The sequence below is a fragment of the Nestor notabilis genome, unplaced genomic scaffold (genome assembly GCF_000696875.1).
Source record: "Nestor notabilis isolate BGI_N333 unplaced genomic scaffold, ASM69687v1 scaffold3337, whole genome shotgun sequence".
In the NCBI taxonomy this organism is placed as follows: Eukaryota; Metazoa; Chordata; class Aves; order Psittaciformes; family Psittacidae; genus Nestor; species Nestor notabilis.
The window spans coordinates 1,243-23,701 of NW_009937623.1; the positions used below are offsets into that span (position 1 = coordinate 1,243).

The 22,459-nt window shown below is 38.6% G+C and overlaps 1 protein-coding gene across 1 annotated transcript; it reads right to left on the reverse strand.

Moving 5' to 3' along the window:
* Positions 1 to 713: 713 nt before the first annotated feature.
* APLF (aprataxin and PNKP like factor) lies at positions 714 to 22,257 on the reverse strand (the record flags this gene model as incomplete). The annotated part of the gene is made up of 8 exons (XM_010018895.1): positions 714 to 919; positions 4,549 to 4,587; positions 5,967 to 6,013; positions 7,831 to 7,953; positions 14,559 to 14,947; positions 17,675 to 17,853; positions 20,517 to 20,643; positions 22,133 to 22,257. Coding segments are annotated over 8 exons (1,235 nt in total), but the record flags the coding sequence as incomplete, so codon positions are not given.
* Positions 22,258 to 22,459: the final 202 nt, after the last annotated feature.

Consider the following 22,459-nt stretch of genomic DNA (forward strand, 5'->3'; position numbering starts at 1 on the left):
TGAACATAATTCCAGTGATGTACAGGCATGGCAAATGATACTGCTGTAATGAGAGCAAATACACCATAATTGTTATGGAGACAACCGAGTGGTTCGATACACTGCGATACTGTTCTCAGGTGATCTAAACAACCTGTATTTAACTACTGCACATTAACAGAATCAACGAAATGACACCTAAAAGGAAAGCTAGGAGCAGAATAATGAAGTTTAAGATTGCAACAACTTAAAAGAACATTAAAAACTGGTTTAGACAGATTCCCCAGCAATGGTGAAGTAGGTCTGCGATACTGCAGGTGTGAAGTGTAACTCCTTTCCATTCAACACAGTGTATATATATATAGCATTTCAGCAAAACAAAAGGCTTTCCTAATGCAAATACTTAAGTATAGGATGGTGAAGCATTCATAACCTTTAAAATTCTATTTCAAACTATGAGACACCAATGGTGTTGCAACAGAAATAAATGAGGGGGGAAAAACCCAAAAACTTTCAGAGCTCAGTCCTCTGGCTCCACCACTTAATAAAACAAAAAAACCCACCAAAATAATACATATGGAAATGAAAGGCTTTGCTGCATCCCCTCATCCCCATTAAAATCTTTCTGTAGTGCCTACATCACTGAGGAAAAATCAGTTTTCAAAGCAGTTCCTCTCCTTGTGCATCTGTATTTTAACACAACCACATCAGACGTGTAATGTTGGTCCATGCAGCTACTTTTTGGTCTTAACAAATCTATGTGCTTCTTGCAAAAGTGTTTCAACATCTTCATTATCCTTGTCTTCTGAACTTGGTTCCCAGTCAGAGTCTTCATCAGTAGGTTCACACTCCTCTTCCTCATCATCTATAAAGCTGTCATCAAGGTCATATTCATTTGGTTCATCATCACTGGCATCGTCTTTCTCCACAGCCCTTTTTCCTGTAAGGACAAAAACGTCATATACTCATGTATCATAAATACAGAACTAAGACCTTCCAGAGACTGTATAGTTAGTGTCTCTCTCCTCAAGAGGAGAAAGAATCAACTAAAGCACTCCACCCAATGCTGATAATTCTGGGCTTGATTTTCAAGACTCTCCTTAAAAGCTGTACCATCGCTCTCTAACCCCTTCTGCAGCACCTACCTGTCTGATCACTTAAAAGTTTTCCTTACTGGCTTTTCTTCCAGCACTTGGAAAACAGTATCAGGCCTCTTGATAATATCTTCTGATACAAGAAAAAAACCAGCATCAGATAATGTCTTCTGATCACTTTCCTTTTCTCAAGGAGTGGCGCACACAATGTTCCTAGTTGTCTTCCTGCCACTTCTGTATCTAAACAATTCATTTACCTTGCCATTTATTTTGACCCGAGACTTTCTGCCTTCATCCATCCACACTTACTTAGGGCTATTTTATACTCTTACTCTGGCACGGCTTTTAACTCACATTCACTTCTTTCCTGAGCTTCAGGTAAGATAAGGGAATCTGCTACATCACTCACCTCCTATGTTCTCAACTTGGATCCCTGCTGGATAGTCTGTGCTTCCTTTCTGAACACAGGTTAAGGAAACAAAAAAAGCAGAACACTTTTTTTCCTGAGCTGGGTGCAACCTATTTCACAGTCCAGTCTATTTTATCACACTGCTTTCTAAGCTGTTGTCCATTCAGCTTCTTCACAACTTACATTTTGTGCTCAAATTAGGTTCTCTCTTCACAGTAGTTCACAATACTCTGTATTGACACACTCAAAGACTCAGAAACCTCTGTTTACAAGAAATGGATACTGTTCACAGCATGTTCCTAAACTCTTTAGACAGCTTGTCTCCAAGTATTCTTTTAATTGCTCAAATATGTTGGCACATTTAAACCCATTCCCCAAGGCAGGGTAATTCTGCTATTTGAAGAAGTCTTATTTATCTAACTCGGCAGTGTCTATAAAAAGCTGCTGCCATAGCAGCATTGCCTTCTCTTATTCATCAGTAGCTGTAAACCTTTAACAAGTTTATTTCCACTGCTCCCAGATTTTGGTAGAAGTGCATAACCCTTGCTCTACAAGCCTACGCTATCTCCCTTTTTCTTACATGACCACAATTCCTAACTGGCCAAAGTCTGTTAACACTGCAATAATGTTATTCTGCCCTTAAGTCATACCTCTGAGTAAAACCATTGTCCTTCCTCTTCTTCCCAGCCTCAAATTTTTGCATTCTTATCTCATCTAGAGATAAATTATCTGTATGAGATCACTGACAGGTTATCTGTTGAGCAGTTCTTACCGTTCATATGAAACTATAAACATGTTTGGTTTTTTAAACTCAGCTACAGACTCCAGTTCAAATCATCGATGTTTATATTAACCATAAGCATTTCTTAGCAACCTCTTGAACCTCAGAAAACCTACAAAGAAGTGTGTAGGAGAATCCTCCATAGCTGCAGCAGGTCATTCACCTAATTAGCAGCAGTGCAAGTGAGGTCATTCAGTAGTGACAAATTAATACAGCGTAACCGACCTTTGTCTTTTCTTCCTCCCTTACAACTATTGCCCCAGTAATTAGCCTTCTACGATTTCTTAGAACATAGACCACAGTCTCTACAGGCAATCTGTAATCCCTCTGGTAGCAATTAGACTAAAAACATTAAAACCCAACCATGTCAAATGCCAGGTGGACAGTACCCTTCTTTTCTTGGCTGGTGGAGTTTAAATACACTTGCACAGAATAGTGTACTTAATAGTGCAGTTGTGCCAAACAGCATGAAATAAAGGTTAATGAAGCCCTGACTGTCTGTGACCTTGCATGGCTTGGTGTGACTGCCTCAGACATGATGGTGCTGAGCACAACCTTTTACAAGCTTTGTCCTCAAGAGAGCTAAGAAACTGGACAAGACAGTGGGAGATAAAAAAAAAATCCAACCAGTAAATGTGACCAACACTTTAATAAATGAATTCCCTTCTTTCCCCTGTGTGCAGAGTATCAGTTCTTTTCTGGTTGTTATTTAGTACGAGGAGTTGAATTTGACAAATTGAATTTCACTTCCATGTAAAGTTTTACACGCTTACAAGAGAAGCACTTTGCCAATGTAGTCACATTTGGCTGACACCCTGCGATGAGCTGCACACACAGGATCTATCACTTGGGTAAGGAAGGTGTTCCTAAGAAAGGCACAGCTACAATTTAAAACCTTCAAGATTAAAATCAGACTTCAGACATGCACCCAGTCCAGCTTGCCTCATTATAAAATCTTAACCCCTCACTGTTCTTACAATGCTATTAACAATTCTCACCATGCTGGAATACACATTTCTGCACGGGAAGAGTGATCAGGGTGAGGTTTGCATCATGGGGCATGGCAAAGCGTACAGGTAACAAACAAGCCTCAGAATGTGCTTGTTCACAGATACAATCATATCAAGCATTTAGTGATGGCAGAAGTGCACACATACATGATAAGGAAATGGGATGGGAAAGAAATTTCTCAGTGGGAAGTATAAAAGCAACCTCTTAAATCCATCCACAACAGAAATGGAGGCAAAAACACTTTGTCTAAAAAACTGACTACAGCTATTTGCACTTTTATTTAGTTTCTCTAGAAAGCAGGTACCTCTAATTTGAGGGTTTCTTTAGGAAATGCCCAGCCACACCTTGGTGACCTCAAGGAAGACAAGCCAGTTCCCACTTCCATTTGAGGTGCAGCTGTTCCACTTCCTCACGCACTATTCAGGCCAGTGAACGTGAAGATGGCATATCACCAGACTTTCAGACTGCTCTAAATTACTTTAGAAAGATAGGGAGCTTCACATTTGGAAGCTGAGACACAAAAGAAGCCTGGAAACGGACCTAAAGGATATTTAAAACTGGAGTTTATGCACCTGCAACATGTAAGTGAACACTGTTGGCAGCAACCAAGCGACCTTAGGTGCGCCAGTGGTAAATGGGGAGATACTCATCCACAGTATTACAATTTACATTATCGACACTACAGCTTGCCTGTGCTACTAATAATCCTCACTGACAAGAAGAAACTAAGAAGGACACATCTGTAGTTTAGCATGAAAGCTGTTCTCCACTCAAAGGCATTAACTTTCTTCTACACTTCAGTCCTAAGAAGCCAGTATCTTACCCCACAGAAAGTCTACGAAAAGCTCATGACTACACGCACAAATACCACTTGAAAGTTATTTAAAGTTCAGCCACTGCAGGAGTATCTCAATGTGTCAAGAGGAATCAATCTTCACGTGGCAACAAAATACTGGATTCCTTTCATCTTATTACAACCCCTGTGTAAGGAAGGAAGAATTGATTCAGCCACATGTGTCTCCTTAAGACATTTGTTTGTTTTCTTGTCTGCTCCTATGGAAGTACAGGTATGCTCATCCAGGAAGCCTCGCACAAATTCGGTTTCAACGCTATTACTTGTAAAAAAGCAGACAGGGTTTGACTGAAATAACATCTACTTTCTCTTTGGGTAAATATTACCAAGCACCTCCAGCACTTTTAAATGCCAGAAAACCAGTGCAGATCTGTGGTGTCTCATGCTGATGTGCCCGTTTATAACACTAGAACATACTCACCATTTTTTGCAGGTTTTTTTCGGGTTACTCTTTCAGTTACTAAAGAAAAGAAAGTTATTAGTCAGGACAGAGCACAACCTAGCATAAGAGTTATTCATAGAGTTTGATACAACAGAACGCTGACCTATTAAAATCAATGCTGCAATGGTTCTGCTGTATCTACAGTATGAAAGCTACTCTGCTGCCCAAAAAACCCAGATGAACTGTTCTTAAAATTATGAGCCATACCATCAGCAGACAAATGTCATCAATACTGGTTATGGGGTTTTTTTAAGCAGCAAATTGACATATCAAAGCATTTAAGTATTTTACAGCATTGTTTCCATAAGTGCAATTTTTCCCTAATAATACCATAATCCAGGTTCTTTAAAGTAAAACATTTCCATAATTGTTCTGCTCTGAACTACTGTTTATTGAATTGGGATTTCAAGTGGAAAAGGTCTCCAAGTCCAAATAACCAAGAAAAAGCACAAAAACAAAGCAAAGTATCTCTTTGAATTCTTTAAGAGCAGACAAAATGTAACCAGTACATTCCCCTGTGGTTTTCAACAAGTCTAATTACTGGAATATAAAAAAGGAGTAGAAAATTTTTTAACAGAAACTCAGATTCATTTTTAATTATATTCCTTACAAGGCTCAAGAGATCATATATGCAAAACTTTGTCCTCTCAATAAGAAAATCACTGGCTAAAAATAAATTACATAAAAAATAGATGAGGGACTTGCTTGTAATGTTTGTTTTAGAGCATCACAAGACTTGAAAAATTTTATGTTACCTGAGGATTTCCTATCAAAAGAAAAATAAGAATAAAAAGTATAAAATTATAAGCTATAAATCTTTATAAAGCATCAAATATTTATGGGTATATATTTTGCTATGGGGATGGGAGAAAAGCTATAGAAATAATTTACTGCAGTATCCACTTGAAATGTTGAGAAATACTTCAGTAACACCTAAATATATTCCCTCTTTTCATTGTAATACTTCAGCTCTGAATGAAGAAAGTAGAAGATAGAGATCCGGTAATATCACACTATACTGTGTTTAATTTTCAATAAAACCTATAACTCATGAAAATAGCTACCTGCCACATGGCATTTTTGTCAATTCTTAAGATACAAATCATCCAAACTATGTGAGTTGTGTCTGAGCCAGCCTACCTCACTTCAGCTGGAAAACATGTCTAAAAGTGAGTGCAAATCTGCAAAGGCCAAACAATCCTCTGTAGTACAAACAAGGGCAAGACCTCACACTTGAGAAAAGCAAGGGTGCAGGGCAATACAGAGGAAGCTGCAAATGCACTTTTACTCACTTAAGCAGACGAAAGCATTTTATTCCAAGAGGGTTTTTGGTATCTATTGCTGGGTTTTAAGGGTTTTCCCCTTGACTTTGAGCTATACTGAACAAACTTTCTTACCTGGAGGTGCAGTGTGCTTGTATTCTAGCTTGTGCTGAGGATTCTTCCTGCAAAGAAGAAAACCATACAGGCTTGATTCACTACCTTATTCCACACTTAACAAGACCAAAACTCCTTAGTATTTTGGTCAAAAATTCCTTGGTATTTTATGGATCATTTTCGTTACTTCTGTGATCAGTGCCTTACTGCAGTATCTCAGCTTATAGACTGCAGAGTGGGGAAAAAAAAACCCCAAACAGGTTAAGAAAGCGTTCCTCTTGTTACAGCATTAAAAAGAAACAGATGGCTGATCAAAACCAAGATATGAGATAGTTTCCACAGTTGTAAAATTAGATGCATTTGTTCAGTGAGATAAGAACTGATCCATGTGACATGCTTGAAACTTCAAATTAATTTCTGCAACTGCAGACATTTTTTGTCTATTTTACAAAATACCCTTGCTGTGAAGGCTGCCTCTAGAACTAGTCGCTCATTTACATTCTCTTACTTTTCAAAACCAGAGCATAGTGACTCCTCAGTAGAAAAACCTGGTTTTATCTCAGATAACTTGTGACAAATTCACATCTTCAACTTGATTTACAATTCTATAGCTACTGCTGTTCCAAAGTAAATTATATGTGCACTACAAGCGATGTTTATCTGAATAAAAAAACAGAAGTACAACTTCCTACTAAACACACTGTACTGAAACCAGAAGAATTGCCTGTTTCAGTGGTTTACTACTATAATCAGCATCAGACCATTCAATCCCAACCCAAGGCACAGCGTCTTGATCATTCAGTTATGCTCCCTTTAAGTAGCGGCCAACAGATAAAGACAACAAATATAACACAAAACCCCTTCAAATTACATCCGTTGCTTTGTTGAAAGAATTATCATTGCTTCATGGGTGCCTCCTTGCCCTTACCCACCAAAGAATGAAACACAGATTAAGAAATTATTAATTAATACAGCACAGAGGTGGTCTTACCTGGAAAGAAACAGTTTTGGTTTTGGATAAAGCATATCCTGTACTCCTGAGAAGGATGTTGGTGATTTCGTTACTGGTGTAAAGCCAGATTTCTCATCCCAAGATAAGAAATTCATCTCATAGATGCTTTTCACAAAAGAAATACTTTCTCTGCATTAGCAGAATATAACATGTTTTTTTCTCAAGAGTTACCCTCTTTTGTTACATTTCAGAGAGAACACACTCTTTAGGATCACCACGCTTTCCAGGAGACAGAGGAGAAAAAGCTTCTGCTCTGGCACAATCTTTATTCACAGCAACTGTTAGTTTCAATATACCCCACAGAAGTGCTGTTGCCTCAAAATATACCCTTTGTCCATTGTATCAATTACACAGCAGTCATTAAACTCTGCTAAATAAAAGTGTAAACCCGAGATATTTGGCAACAAATGGAATAAAACAATCTTTTGAGGAAGATCTGTAGTGTTTAACAGAAACAGCAGTAAGCCATAAACTGCATTTTATTGCTGTGACTAAATCATGCTTTCTAACAAATCAAATATTGATTAAAATAGTTTTTGTATAAAATCTCAATACTTTATCAAAATTTAAACTAAAAGTTACATATCAAGAACATACAACAATAAATTATTGCTTATATAAAAGAAGAACAGTTTACTAGATGTTGACAAGAGAAAAAGTGAGTAGTTTCCAAAAGTCAAGTTTCCATGTTCACCAGCTCACACAGACTTTGGTGCTTTAAAGGTAGCAGTCTGTCTGCAGTAAATTTCAGAAGGCTACAGTCAAGATTTAACATTGACAATTACTCTTTATTCTATTGTCATTTTGCAACTCCAGGGGAGACCATTCTTATCCTGTAAAGCAAGATAAGCCATTTTATACAGCATTTCTTACCTATAACAAGCTGTTCCGTACGGACATTCAGGCCGGTTATCGTTATCCTGAGATACGATCTCCGTTTCATGATAATCATCATCATTAGGGTGACTGAACTGCTGAAAGTGAATGGGATTCTTCCTGCAAAAAACAGATATTGAGAACTGACTGTTCCATTTAAACACGAGAAGTGAAGATTAGAAAGATGTTACTGAATCAGTGACAACTTATTTTTCTGTGGTTACACGAAGATGAGCTCTTAATGTTTAACTTTATGCAGAATGTAAGACCTGCTTCCAGGATAACAGAAGAAAAGTTTGGTCTCAGCATATGCTGCAAATCACAGATTTTCCTATTTGCCATCAGTGAAGTTGCAGACTCCCAACACATACACAATCTACTCATGTAGTTCTTATAGCCTGAATCTTACTCAGTGGCCAACTTGCTCAGTCACAACTCCCTCTGGAGCTATTGAAGTGCAATGGAAAACATTACTAAAGTCTTAGCTCACGCTGGAAGAGCCAACGCACAGCAGATGAACAACAGCCATATTTAAAGACTCCCCACACCCTCGGGTGATTGCCTGTTAGCTCAGGCTCTATTGTTTCTGTTCTGAATGCGAGTTAATACCTACCTGAATACTTAAAATGAGAGAACATTATTCTAGATGGAGCATTCTGCTGAACACTGCCTTGATTATGCTGTCAACTTTTGCCTTGGCAAAAGGTATTTCATTTCATTTGAAATATCAAATTACAACAATGTATCATACAACATAACAACTCCGTATGCAGTTGAGTCACACCAGTGTTAGTGATGACAGCACATTACCAGCATCCTCAACTTTTAGCTCTACCGCATTTACGCAGTTGAATCCAAGGTGAGCAAGTACTGAATACAAATTTACACATCATTGAAGGAAAAATTCTTCTCCTTCTGGGCAATAGCTTTGATTGCACACCATACCAGACAAAGCAGCTATAAACATCACTTAGAGAAGCGTCTGCCTTACAAAACTTCTGCAAGTGATGTTAAAAAGAACACAGAAAAACACATTAGCACTTCAGGAGAAACTCATGTGACAGATCAAAACATACTACAAAAAATTATGTCAAAGTGAACATACTGGTACCAACAGCAAATCTACATACCCCTGTGATTTATTTTAAGGACATCTATTTTGTCAAATGTAACATTTAAAAGCAAGAAATATGAGCTATTTTAATAAATGATTTTCCAAAATACATCCATGAAATACTTCAGTAATTTACCACAGTAGTTTCCAGAGTACATCGAATCATAGAATAGTTTGGGTTGGAAAGGACCTTAAGATCATCTAGTTCCAATCCCCTTGCCATGGGCAGGGACACCTCACACTAAACTGTCACCCAAGGCTCTGTCCAACCTGGCCTTGAACACTGCCAGGGATGGAACACTCGCAACTTCATTGGGCAACCCATTCCAGTGCCTCCCCATCCTCACTGTAAGAACTTCTTCCTTATACCTAATCTAAACTTCCCCTGTTTAAGTTTGAAGCCATTACCCCTTGTCCTACCACTGCAGTCCCTAACGAAGAGTCCCTCCCCAGCATCCTTATACGCCCCCTTCAGATATTGGAAGGCTGCTCTGAGGTCTCCACACAGCTTCTCTTCTCCAGGCTGAACAGCTCAGGTTATGCAGCCCAGATGCAGTCCAGGATGCGGTTGGTTTCTGGGCTCAAGCGCACACTGAAGCTGGCTCACATTCAGTTTCTCATCAACCAACACCCCCAAGTCCTTCTCCAACAGGGCTGCTCTGAATCCAGTCTTTGCCCAACCTGTAGCTATGAAACCTTCAGTGTGTGCACATTATAAAAGTAAACTGCTTGCCTCAAGCAAGAGGAATGACAACTTTGAACCGCAGAGTAACTACTGCTTTAATTCACACTTGTTACAGCTGCATTTAGAAACAGAAGCCAGAAATATTTATGTAGCTAGCTACATACACAACAGCTCCCTCATCGATCACAGACATTTTTTCCTTTAAATTCACAATGTCCTAGGAACTTTATAGGCAACATAAATACTAATTTCAGCATTTTGACTACTGCCATAAGAAATAAAAGCTTTTGTTACAGCTTTTGCAGAATGATTACTTAAGCATTGTGAGCAATACTGGTCATTTAGGCCTCCTTTTTGGCATTAGGAAAATTAAGGTATTTAGTATTATTACTTTATATCTCCATTTGCCTGGTATCTTTCACTTAGGAAACTCAACAAGAAAGCTACCGATAAACTCTTTCATGAGCTACTTATTAAAGATCCAATGTCTCTTGAAACTATTTACACAGGTGACAGACTTTACAGTCCTGGTCTTTTCTGTTAAATTCTGCAAACTATTGGGTAAGTAACCACGGTTTCACTAAAAATCATAGAATGGTTTGGGTTGAAAAGGACTTTTGAGACCATCAAGTTCCAACCCCCCTGCCATGGGCAGGGACTCCTCACATTAGACCATGTCAGCAAAAGCTCTGTCCAGCCTGGCCCTGAACACTGCCAGGGATGGAGCATTTACCATTTCTTTGGGCAACCTGTCCCAGTGCCTCACCACCCTCACAGTAAAGAACTTTACTGTCAAGTAAATCATTGCAAGGTTGCATTTACCAGTGTTCTACAACAATTTCTCAGGAAATATCACTTCTTACACCAAATTCAGACTGGCTGCCTACTTTTTTTCTCGTTTAAAAATAAATGAGATGAAAACAAGTGATTTTAGAGACTACTTGCTTTGTTTTCTGAATGTATAGAGGTTACTTAGTATTAGGAATTATAGCAGGAATTTTCAGTAATTTGAAACACAATTCACTTCTCAAAGGGATACAGAAGCACCTAATTTTCTGTGAAATTGTAGATGCCCCATCTCCGGCAGTGTTCAAGGCCAGGCTGGACCAGACTTTGAGTAACCTGGCCTAGCGGAAGGTGCCCCTGCCTGTGGCAGGGTGGTTGGAACTAGACAATCCTTAAGGACCCTTCCAACCCAAACCATTCTATGATTGTATTTAATTTATTCCTATAGTAAGATACATGCAGCACCATAGTCACCAAGGAAAGAAGGCCTAACAGCTGTTGATTAGCCAACCTATTGTATTTTCAGATATACCCATTTCCTTTCAAAAATAAAGGAAACAAAAGGATCTTGATGTATGCTCCCTATCACAGAGTTTCAGGATCCTTTGGCCCAGTTGAGGATGCTCCTTGAATTATACGTTACCTATGAAGTACTTTAAACATGTCCTATTTCAGATGCTCAGGACTATTAGAAACTTCATATTTTATCTTACCTTTACCTGGAAAATTTGTATTTATTCCACTCTTACGTGTTGTGCAACAATAACCATCAAAATAAACAGAAGCAGAGAAGTGCACAGATTATATTAAGCAAACATTTTCCTTCCTTGCAAAAATCTCAAGCCTCTTGCTTTTATTAAGCTTTTGGCTTGTTTGAGGGGTTTTTATTTTATCTTTTTTGGGCACAAGGGATTTGAGTGGTAAGAGCACATCTATCATGCCATAAGTCGTGCTCCAAAGCCAATTAGTTTCACCACAAAACCTCACTGCAGAGGAGTATGTTATTTGTTTGATCAAAACAAAATTACACTCGCACAAAAATCAACCAATTAAAAAACTATTTTAACAATAAAGTCTTATGACAGTTGCCTTCTCAAACACACTTACTGCAACTTTGCTTTTACAGCAGCTCTGAATTTGTGTGCTTGCCCTTAATGATGCCAAAAATTATGCAAATAAAAGTTATACAAATAAAACTTATGAAGGTCTTCAGAATCAATGCAGTCATCTCAAGCAGAAGCTACATATTGCCCAGTGAAACATTTAAGACAATTTTAAGGGCTATTTTCTCAGCTACTAAGGAAACTGGCAGTGAAAGTGTAATCAATTACCAGCATTAGTTATAAAACCATAGAATTCAAACCTGAAGTTATGCCCAACTGCGTGTAACATATTTCTAAGCTCTAAATTATAAGTTTTATTAGAAGACAGGACTCAAAAAAAAAGACAGACACAGTTTTTTAGCTGCCAGATTTACAAGCTTAAGGTGAAAGGAAAAATACTTACCTTCACAAACAAAGAGCAAAGCATTTAGAAGAATGCACATACAAACCCAAAGGCTGGTTGAACATGCCCTGCTTTGACAGTTCTGAGAAAGATTTATACACACCCAGCCAGCAAAGAACAGGTCTACCACAGCCCTTCTCTGCAGCCCTTGGAAAAGGAGGGTGGGTTTGGTTCTGTTTTTATTTCTAATTCCCTATTCTTCTAACTACAAAAAACAAGCAGCAGACAAGACAATGAACACAAGAGAGTAATGAAAGAGTAAGTATATCTTGACAACAAACATAGCCAGATGCAACACACACAGAGCACTTGCCTCTGAACAGCAGTTTCTTTCAATGTGGTAAGGCTTCAGGCTATCTCAGAAAGAGAATCTGACACTGAAGGGCAATGGAAAGAAGAATCCCTGGAGTGAGAGGTGTGCATCAAGCTTGAGTCTTTCAAAAGGAGTGTTTTCAAATTAGTAAGTTAAGAAACTGAACTATGGGTTACAAAGTTATTTCCTAAATGTTTAAGATGTTCTATTAATTTTATTAGATTTCTCTAACATTTAATCTTTCAATTTATGCCATTTTACTAAGCATGTACCCAACATGACAGAGTTCTATCCAGAAGACAAGTATATCTTAATAGAAGTGTACAAAATAAAGACTAGAATGCTGAAGAGCATTTAGTTATTGGATAAATGGCATTTTATGAATTAGGAACCCCATCTAGGAAAAAAAAACCCCACCTTTAAGGAAATGTTATGGCTACTAACGCAGGTCTCATGTAAGATGTTGACTTGCTAGAATATGTTCTTGGTAGAAGACATCTTTGACAAGGTTAAAGTCATGAAGGAGAAGGAAACCAACTACCTGTTGTACTCAAAAGAGCACTCAATGCAACTCCTCTTCCTTCACAACTCTAAAACTAGTTTTTGCTCCAGGAAAACACTATGGAATGGAAAGCTGTGCATATGCTATCAGTGTGTTCCTTCAAAGCGTCCACTCACCTCACACTTAGGTACGTGTTATTAAACACACGGGTAACTGCAGTGCCTTGCTTTACTCTAACACAGCTATCCCATCAATGCAGAAAGACTACTTGGAGGTCTGCATAAAAAACAAGTATTAAGACAGACTACAAAGCATATTTCTTTTGCTGCAAACAAACAAGTTTAGTCCCCTGACATTCCCTGAAGATCAAAGCTGATGTTTTTGATATTTCCTACTTAGAAATATTCTCTGACAAAGCACAATTTTCTTATGTGTTATTTCAGAGCATTCTTTTTTCTTATAAGGCAGCACTTTCCAAAAGTATTGCTGCCAAATGTTTAAAATAAAAACCCAAGAAGAAATGTGCACATGCCAACTCCTATTCCATATTACCTGTAACCAAAATCTGCCTTCCTAAAACATTAGGAATACTTCAGCATATCAGAGCATTAAACCAGCTTAACCCACAGATACAGGGAAAAACTTGTCTGAGCAAAATTAAAGGTAGCTGGAGCAAACAAGAGGCTGCATTTGTACTACTGCATCAGCTTAACTGCCTAATAAAAAAGTGTGTTCTCAACATAATCATTAAGGGCAAAAATTGAGATGTGGGAAAAAAAAACAACATGCAAAATGGAAGTCTGATGTGTTCATTAACACAACAGCTTTATGCTATTGATATATACAGTTATCTGCAGCACTAGACACACCTCACTACACAAGAACTCATCTACTTGTGGTTCTTTGTTTTCTGAACCTCACTGTTTTTTCCTATTGCTCAAGCCCTTGAGGGAAAAGCAAAAAAAGAAAAATAATTGTTAATAATAAATAAATCACAAGACCCCCCCCTGTTTTCTGGATTAGCCTGATCTTTTGTACTTGTAATGAACATGGATTATCTAGAGCTCAAAACCTTCTCCTAAAGGCACATCTCAGGTCACTGGCCATTTGCCAGCACACAATGCTAGTGCTTTGGAACTTCACTGGCGTATTTCCAGTGACATTTGTATATTTCACCATAAATTGAGAGGTAATGAGTAGGAGAAGAGAGAGGAAAAAAATACATTGTTCTTCACTTGAAATAGTACCAAAGACATCAAGCAGATAAGGGTTCATATGGAGTTTGTAAGTATTCCTTGTTCTGGTTTTAGAAGGGGGACTGAAAGCTTAAAAAAAATAGGGATGACAAATATTTAAAGTATTCAGATGATAAAGTGTATAACTTCAGCAAATACAAGCATCTTTCATAGAAGTTTCACCTCCTAATAAAACAAGCCTGCAGGGTCCCTGTTGCTCATTTCAACCACCTACATCTCTTCTCCCCTTCACACATGTATCATACACACATGGTTTTTATTTTTCTTTTTAAAATGGACCTTTTCTTGTTATTGTTTCTTATTTCCTACACCACTTCATCTTTTAATTTGCTGAAGTACTTAATCCCCTGCTTGGGTTCTGTTAGCAGTTACCTGCTAACGCAAGACATCCTGCCTCCTCTCGTACTTAAAGAATTCTTGTTACGCCACTTGTTTCTCATCAGTCCTCTGTTTACCAAAAGTTATTTTTGAAATCAAAGCTTGAAAGAACTTTACTGTTTTCTCTTCCACAGCTAATACATTACTTCTTAATAACAAGCCAGCTAGTTTTAATTTTGCTTTACCTGTAACAGCCTGATCCATACATGCAAGGTGTCCTCTTACGCTTGATCTGTTTGGAGCTTTCTGAAGCATCTGCACTTCTGGTTGAATCAGAAATCTCAGTCTCGTAATCCAGATTTGCATCAGGCTCAAGAATCCCTTCCTGGGCACCCAAATTTTGGGAAGTCCTGCCCCAGTGAGCTTGTTGGCTTGTAGAATCAGTAATCTGCTCTTTGTTTTCTGTTTCCTCAATTCTATTTTCTTTACTGGAGATCTGACCTACTCTTTGGGACCGTTTACTATGCAGCTGCCTATCATTTTTTTCCAGAGAACTTCCATGGTTTTTTGTTCCAGTCTTGCTACTTCCTTCCATGTTTCTCATGGTATTCTCAAGAGGAAATCCAGATGTATTCTGTGGAACAAGGTTACATTTTGAAGAACCTGAAAATTTACACTCTTCAGAATTAAAAGCTTTAAGGTCAAACTCTGCCTCATCATTTTCAAAATCAGAGAATCATAGAACAGCCCAGGTTGGAAAGGACCTTGAAAGATCATCTGGTCCAGCCTTTAAAATCTTCTGCTCCACTTTCCAGACTCCAGTTAGCTGCTAAATACAGCTGCTGAATGAAAAGCTCAAGTGAAGTACACACACACACACACTTTAAAGAAAAACTTATCCAAGAGCTCTCATCTTCAACTTCAGTTCCCTCACACTGGAGTCAGGCTCCTCTTCCACCTCCTCAGTTTGTGAATAATCCAGGGACTTTAGTTTAAATTAATTTTTGATTAAAAGTACTGTTCCTGAAAAATGAACGGGGATTATTTGCGTGAAGATATAGTAGAATCCAGAAAAACATACACTCCTATAAAAGGTTCAATTTTAATCCCTTACGTACCAAGACATATGGAATATACATATTTATCTACATACGGGAGATACATGGGAATTCATGATATACACATTGAGCTTAATCCTACCCTAATACATCTTAAATGCCTCAGCTTGTGACTCTAAATCATAAAAGTTTGTCAGTAGATCCCATCAGGCAAAGACTTCAGTTTTGACAAATACTGTATTTTAAATGTTGGTGCACGTATAAACTTAAAATAAGAGATGTGTGCTTTAAAAAAAGAGTATGAGATACATAACAAAGAAAGGAACATTGTCCCAACAACTGAGGCATTACCTGAGCGCACACCTATATTGAAGGCTGAACTACTTTGAAACATTATAGAACTATTCAACAGTCTCTGCTTTCTACAGTTTATTGTCTTAAGTTCCCCTCCAGTAAATTTATACTTAGTTTACACAGATGTGTTCGGCAGAGCTTGAAAATCAGCTGGTGGTTTCCTATTTGGTTTTGTTCTTTTTAATGCAAGCCCCATAAAATGGTTAAGCAAAAGCAGAGACAATTAGATTTGAGCTGGAATGTGATTAAGAAAAGGCAAAGTCCACATCAGCATCAAATGATCCTGACAGCAGCATATTCAAGTCAACTGGAGATAAAGATGACTTTTAGCGAGACTCAAAATCAGCCTCAGCAAACAACTGCAGCTTCATTCACAAAAGGAGGACTAAATTACTCAAATTTGCCACTCCCGTTTGCAACTCCTCTACTACCTACTTCAATCCACTGCCTCTGTTGTATATAACGAGACCAAACACTTTCACATTTATTAGGTACTAGTTAAAACCAGGTTGCAATCAAGGAAAACCAAAACTGCCAGCCCTGGTTCCAGCATGTATGTGACCTCATTGCCACCTGGTGGCTGCTGGCGCTTGGAAGAATTAACACTCTTTTTACTTCATACCCTACAGCAGATTTTCTCAATCACCTTAAACATAACAGCAGGAGCATGATTTTGATATCAAAACTCCAATCTTATACAGCTCTCTCTGATTATTACTTTTGTTTGCACTAACCTGTTATTTTTTCTGTGAAATTCTGAAGGCAATTTCTTACAGTGTGCTCGAGAGAAAAATGACTGATTAAATTATTAGAAGAAAGTAAGTAAGGCTTTATACTTACAAATTGCAAAATGAAGTAAGTCATTATGTAGTCACTCACCTTGTAATTTGACAAAGAGAAAATAGCACTGCAGCTATTAATGTACGTAGTCAACAACAAAGCTCACCACTCTTCAGATAAAAATACCACTATGTTACATCAAAACCACCCTGGGAGGGTATGCTCTCCATGAGTAGATCATTTCAATTATCCTTAAGATTAATTAAAAAACCAAAACCCCAACAGTTTTCAGTGTCAAAATCAATTATGTGTATCAAATAATAGTATTTCATCAGATCCTAGAACAGATCCAGGCAACTCTAATGCTAGAGATTAGCAAAACCTCCCAGGTTGTTCACTTAAAGGAAAAGTCAGTGAAAGCCTCACTCTGCTCTCACCAGAATATGGTTTGTTTGTTTTCGAGAGTGATCCTTCTCTTTTCATTACTAGCAGGGTGCTATCATCAAGTCTTTAACTGCCTGTAAACACAGCTGTACTTTGACTACACACAGGGATTGACCAGCTGGACTGAAGTATCTGTTTGCTCATCGCCACAGCTTATTTTGGATTTCAGGTGGGGTTTTTCTTCCCCTTCTTTTTTTGGCTCAGATTTTAAGATAGTGGCATAAGCACACTCCATGCTACCCTTCTTCAACACATGGCAGTTGCTGAGCCACATACCCTGATTTTCTGATCATAAAGCTTCACCAACTACAATGGCACTAGTTTGGACAAAGTCCAGTGTTGCATCACATCAGTGCCATACCATCACCTATTCCTAAAGGGTTCTCAGCAAGAAGAAACCATGCACCAAGCCACTCCTCGAAACAGTATATTGGCCTATGGTCTTCCAGCTTCTTGCTGTAAAGCTGAAAGTCTGGTATTTGTGTTGGAACATTTGGGGTCTACGTCCCAGATCCTGAGAAGGGAGTGTTAGAAACCCAAGACTCTGAAGGCTTCCATGATCCTTGTCATAGCGCTGGCCAATGGACTGGCATTTCAAAACAACTGTTAATGAACAAATCACAAGCAGAACAAAGTTCTGTTGTAGACCTAACCTTCAACATGACATTGCCAACTACATTCTCATTTTTTCAAATGCCATGGTTCTGTCCTGAGCCAATAATTACCTGAGACGAAGGGACAGGGATGGAAAGACAGCTCCTTTTCTTTTGATCTTCCTCTTCACCTTCAAAATCCTCTATAGTTTCTTCAGAAGCTGATCTTTTTTTCTGCTGCACATTTACTTCTGATTCTAATGACTCCATATTACTTTCTCCCCTTCCTTGGCCTTTTTTCATTCTACTACCTTAAAAGAAAAACAAAAGGGTACTTTTAGAATGCAATTTTACAGGAAAATCCTGCCCACGTTAGAATTCTATCTAAAGCTACAGCAAAGCAGAACACTGGACGAAAGCATGAGAAATAGCAGCAGCTGTGCATATGCTGTTTCAACAATGTATATGTCACTTCCCACTTATAGGAGTACGAAAAAATATGTTTTAGAATAAAACACATGCTTGAGGGGGAAATGCAGAAGAAAACAATAAATATGTGGCAAAGGATATTTTGGACTGAATTTGGAGGAAAATAACAAATATGTGGCAAAAGATGTTCTGGACTGACTGTATCAGTAACACCAACAATTTAATTTACACAAGGAAAACTCATCAAGTAAACCATATGTCCAAGAACAACTTTTACCACAGACCTGTCATGTAAGTATCACTTCAGACTACCAGTTTATACACACAAACATCAATTAGGACATGGCAAAATCAGTGTATGCCCATTTGCCTGGTCAACCACATCATGACTGATGATTATTTCATCAGCCAGAAACCAACAGAAAGGCAGCAAGTGTTGTGTCTCTCTTCGGAAAGTTTCACAACCTCAGAAAACTGTAAGATCTCTGTACTGACGCAGTATTTTCTGGATACACAGCTGGGAGACAGCTAAGGCCATTGTCCTGGTTTTCTTATAGCTCCATCTGCTGCAAAACGCATTCAGAAGGAAGACACTTGGTGCCATTTTGCAAGACTTTAAAAACTCTTCCCCTTCAAAAAACACTGACATGCCAAAGTACGAAGCAATGAACTTTTCCAAATGTTAACGTCTGATTTCAAAACCACAGATCAGTGTTACCTTTCCAGTAGAAGACAGACAAAAAACCCCAAATAAATAAAAAAGCGGCCTTTTAGTTTTATTCTCTACCTTTCTACCTTCCCATCCAAAACAATCCTAAAAAGATGCAAACCATTTCACAACTTTAAGGGATTATTTTAGATTTGCAGAAGAGATCAGCTGTTTTATTACAGCAGCCCATTCTAAGCTAGAATCATTATTTCACATAATGACTTTTTAAACAGCTCCAGTAGTGGTTGTGTGTCTCTTTAGCTCCCTCAAGGTCAGGCCTTCAACAGCGCACAGCTGTTGCCCTTTCCCTCGCAGCTCCAAATCTCCTGCATGACCAAAGTCTTCAGTCTTTGATACAAACCTTATATGCACATATATAACAAACATTATAGTACTGTTGAAGAAAAAAAACAACAAACAAGCAAAAGAACACAAACCAACCTCCAGAAAACCTGCAACTTTTACACCTGAGGCACTAAGTCAGCGGGGGACAGTCTAGATTTGGAAAGGGAGAGAAAGAAGAAAGGAAAAAAATAAATAGTTTCTCAGAATGAGCTTTTGAGGAAAGGAACAGGCAGGGTATGAACTGGCATACGACAGATGTGTTTAAAGCCACCACTGTCCAGGTCAATCCATCCAGACACCTGCCTTTACTTTAGGAGATAAGAAGCAATTGGTCAGACACTGAACGAAACAATTCTGCAGGCCTGCTTGGCCAACAGGAGCCAAATTACTCCATTACGGCAGCTTAGCAGAAATAGAAGATGGGGAGAGAGGCATTAAAGAATAGCTGTCGGACACAGTAGAGCAGGCAGGCGCACACCAACCACAGTTCATACACTTCGACTGACTACGTAAGGGAAGTCAGCAGCATCTAAAACCACCTCACACCCCACCACAGGACTGCAAGCAGGGTAGGGCACACAGAGAACGACAGAAACACTGGGGTAGCATTGTTAATGTACATATTTGTTTTCCTTCTCTCATTTCTTCAGTCCTCCAATTCCATCAATGAAAGTCATCAGAGCAATAAATGCCATGTGGCAAGTTTGTGACAGAATGTCTAATGGCAGTTTTAGAAGTCCTAACGAGCTCCCAGGACCAAAGCCAGACACACTAGAAAATCTTCTTGGGATTGTGCCAATGTGGCACCCTTGTGTCTCCCATTGATAGTGACTGAACACAGTATTCTGCTGCTGTTACTGCTGATACACAGCAGCAGGAGGTTATCATACATTCAGCAATTTCCTTTTGTGGGAAGGACAAGAGGGAATGCAATTCTATTTTGGCCTCATATTGGTATGAAACTACAAGGCTGCTCCTCCTAGGAACTAACTTTGGACTAAGCGATCAAGTTCGATGCAGTCATAGTTAAAGAACTAGCACAGACAGTAACAAAATAAACCCCTACTTTTAAAACCTGTGAACTTAGAAGAATCTAAATTTAGAAGGGCAAAGCATCAGTGACTTAAATGTAGAGAAGGCTTGGAATTAAAGCTACAGAAACTACGTAGAATTTGCATACTGAACAAATCAGGTGAGTCTATAGGGTAGGGCTTCAGAATATCAGGTATTTGGCTGCCCAAAGAGAGTGTGTTACCTGACATTAGAAAGAAAATGAAAAACATGAAAAAGGAACATTAAGAAAATCAACTGATCACAAAGAACTCTGTCACGCCTGTAGGACTGATGATAAAGGAGACAACAGAAGTCAGTCTCTGTCAGCTGCCATGCATGGAGCATGGAAAGAGAACCACCACCATTATAACTAAATAAAATCATACCAAAGCACCTAAATGTATATTGGTATGCAAATGTACTGCACCATAAACCTACCTCCTTTCGGTACAGGCTCAGAAATTCTCTGAACCAGAAGATCTTTTTCCAGCATCCAAGATGGAAGCACCCTCTTTCTCTGGGTAGATTTTGACTGTTCACTTGCATTATCGTCAAAAAGAGGAACCTGAAACAATATTGACTGGTTAGTACCTTTTTCCAGTTACTGAAGAGAGGGGAAAAAACCTGCATCACAAGTTTGTACACAGTTATGTCCTTCAAACACAGCCTGGATAACTACCTGCTTTTTGGATGGTGCCCATTGCCTGAGTTTTTAAATTTTTTTCTACTCCACTCAGAAAAATAACATCTGTAGAAACCTTAATGCAGGGAAAAAAAACCTCCTCAGACCTTTGGAATAAATATCTAAAAGGCTACAAACTGAAAGTTTCATAGAAGAGCTTTACCAGCATCTTACTATAGAGTTTCCATATGCAGAGTTAAGAGGAAGAGCAGGTTTAAGAAACAAATGCCTATTTGTCAAAACAAACTCCCCACCCGAAGACCCAAACAACCAAAAAACCCAACCAACCAACCAAGAAAAACACAACAGAAAAGTCTTGCTAGCATTCTTCCAATTCCTTTCTCCAGAAAAGAATCACACTCTAACTCGTCTGTAAAAACAATGTAAATACACCAGTCACGTTCTGTACATACTTACTTACTCTAAGTCATTCCACCAGTTTGAATCTTTACTTACTGAAAGGTGTCTATCCCAGAAATCTCAGCTTACAGTAACTGCTGACATTTCATTTCTCGTATGTAGTTACTGTTATTATCTACTACACAATGATGTTTATCAGTGTGTTCAATCTAGCACTATGTTGGTAGGCACACAACAGAAGAACTTAGAAGAATCCCACTGGCTCCATACACTATTTATCAGACTGTCTGAAAGCCATTTGACTTGGCAGTGTTTAAAAGAGGAAGAAGATGCTTGCTCTGAAAACTATCTTACTGGGCAGCATGCTGGCTGCCAGAGGAAAGCTGGAGGGCTCTTTTTCTGTGAAACTATCCTACTGGGCAGCATGCTTGCTGCAGAGGAAAGCTGGAGGGCTCTTTTTCTGTGTGTTTGGATGGATCTGGACAACATAACTCCATCGCAGCTGCACAATTCAAGTGAAACAGGCTGCTAGTACACGACAAACTGATACTACTTGTAGGCAGCACAAGGCATCACCACGGTCCAGCTACAGGCACTCCAAATGTGTCCTTCAGAGGCTTTTAGGCTGGTTGGAAGAACTGGCATTCATTCCTCTAGGCCTTTGCAGGTACCAACACAGACCACAGCCCAGAACTGGACTTTGTCCTGTAGTACTGAACTCAGCCACAATAGTGTTAGGTCAAAATATTCCTGTAGCAACAGCAATTTTTGCATATTTGAGAGAACAAATTACTGCAACATAATCATCGTAAACATAAACACACAATGTAAATATATTTCTATACTTGTGTCGCACACAATCCTGATCAATAAAACAACAGGTATTTTGAATACACAACTTTGTTGTAACTTACTTCTCAGAGAAAAAAGAAACGGGGTTCGAACACACAACATCTTTTTAATTTTCAACACATGCCTACAAGTGTCAAAATGTTAAAAATTAAGCACCCACCGAGTGTCTGGAAGTAGCAGCATTTTTTGTCATTTTTGCAGCTCCCCGTACCTCAGAGTTGGAACAAGCTGGTTCTATGCACAATGGACTACAAGACGTCTCAACTGGGATAACACTCGGTGTTTCTTATGCATCAGCCTCCTAATTTCTTTCTGACAAAGCAAAATAATTTTTAGTTATTCAAACTCATCACAAACATAAACATGTGCTTTTTACTCACACAGAAGTTGGTCTGAACATGAACCGTTAACACACTTCTAGACTGAATGTAACATACTCTTACATCAACTTACAGAGGAAACAAACAAACCTTCCTTTTTACCTTCC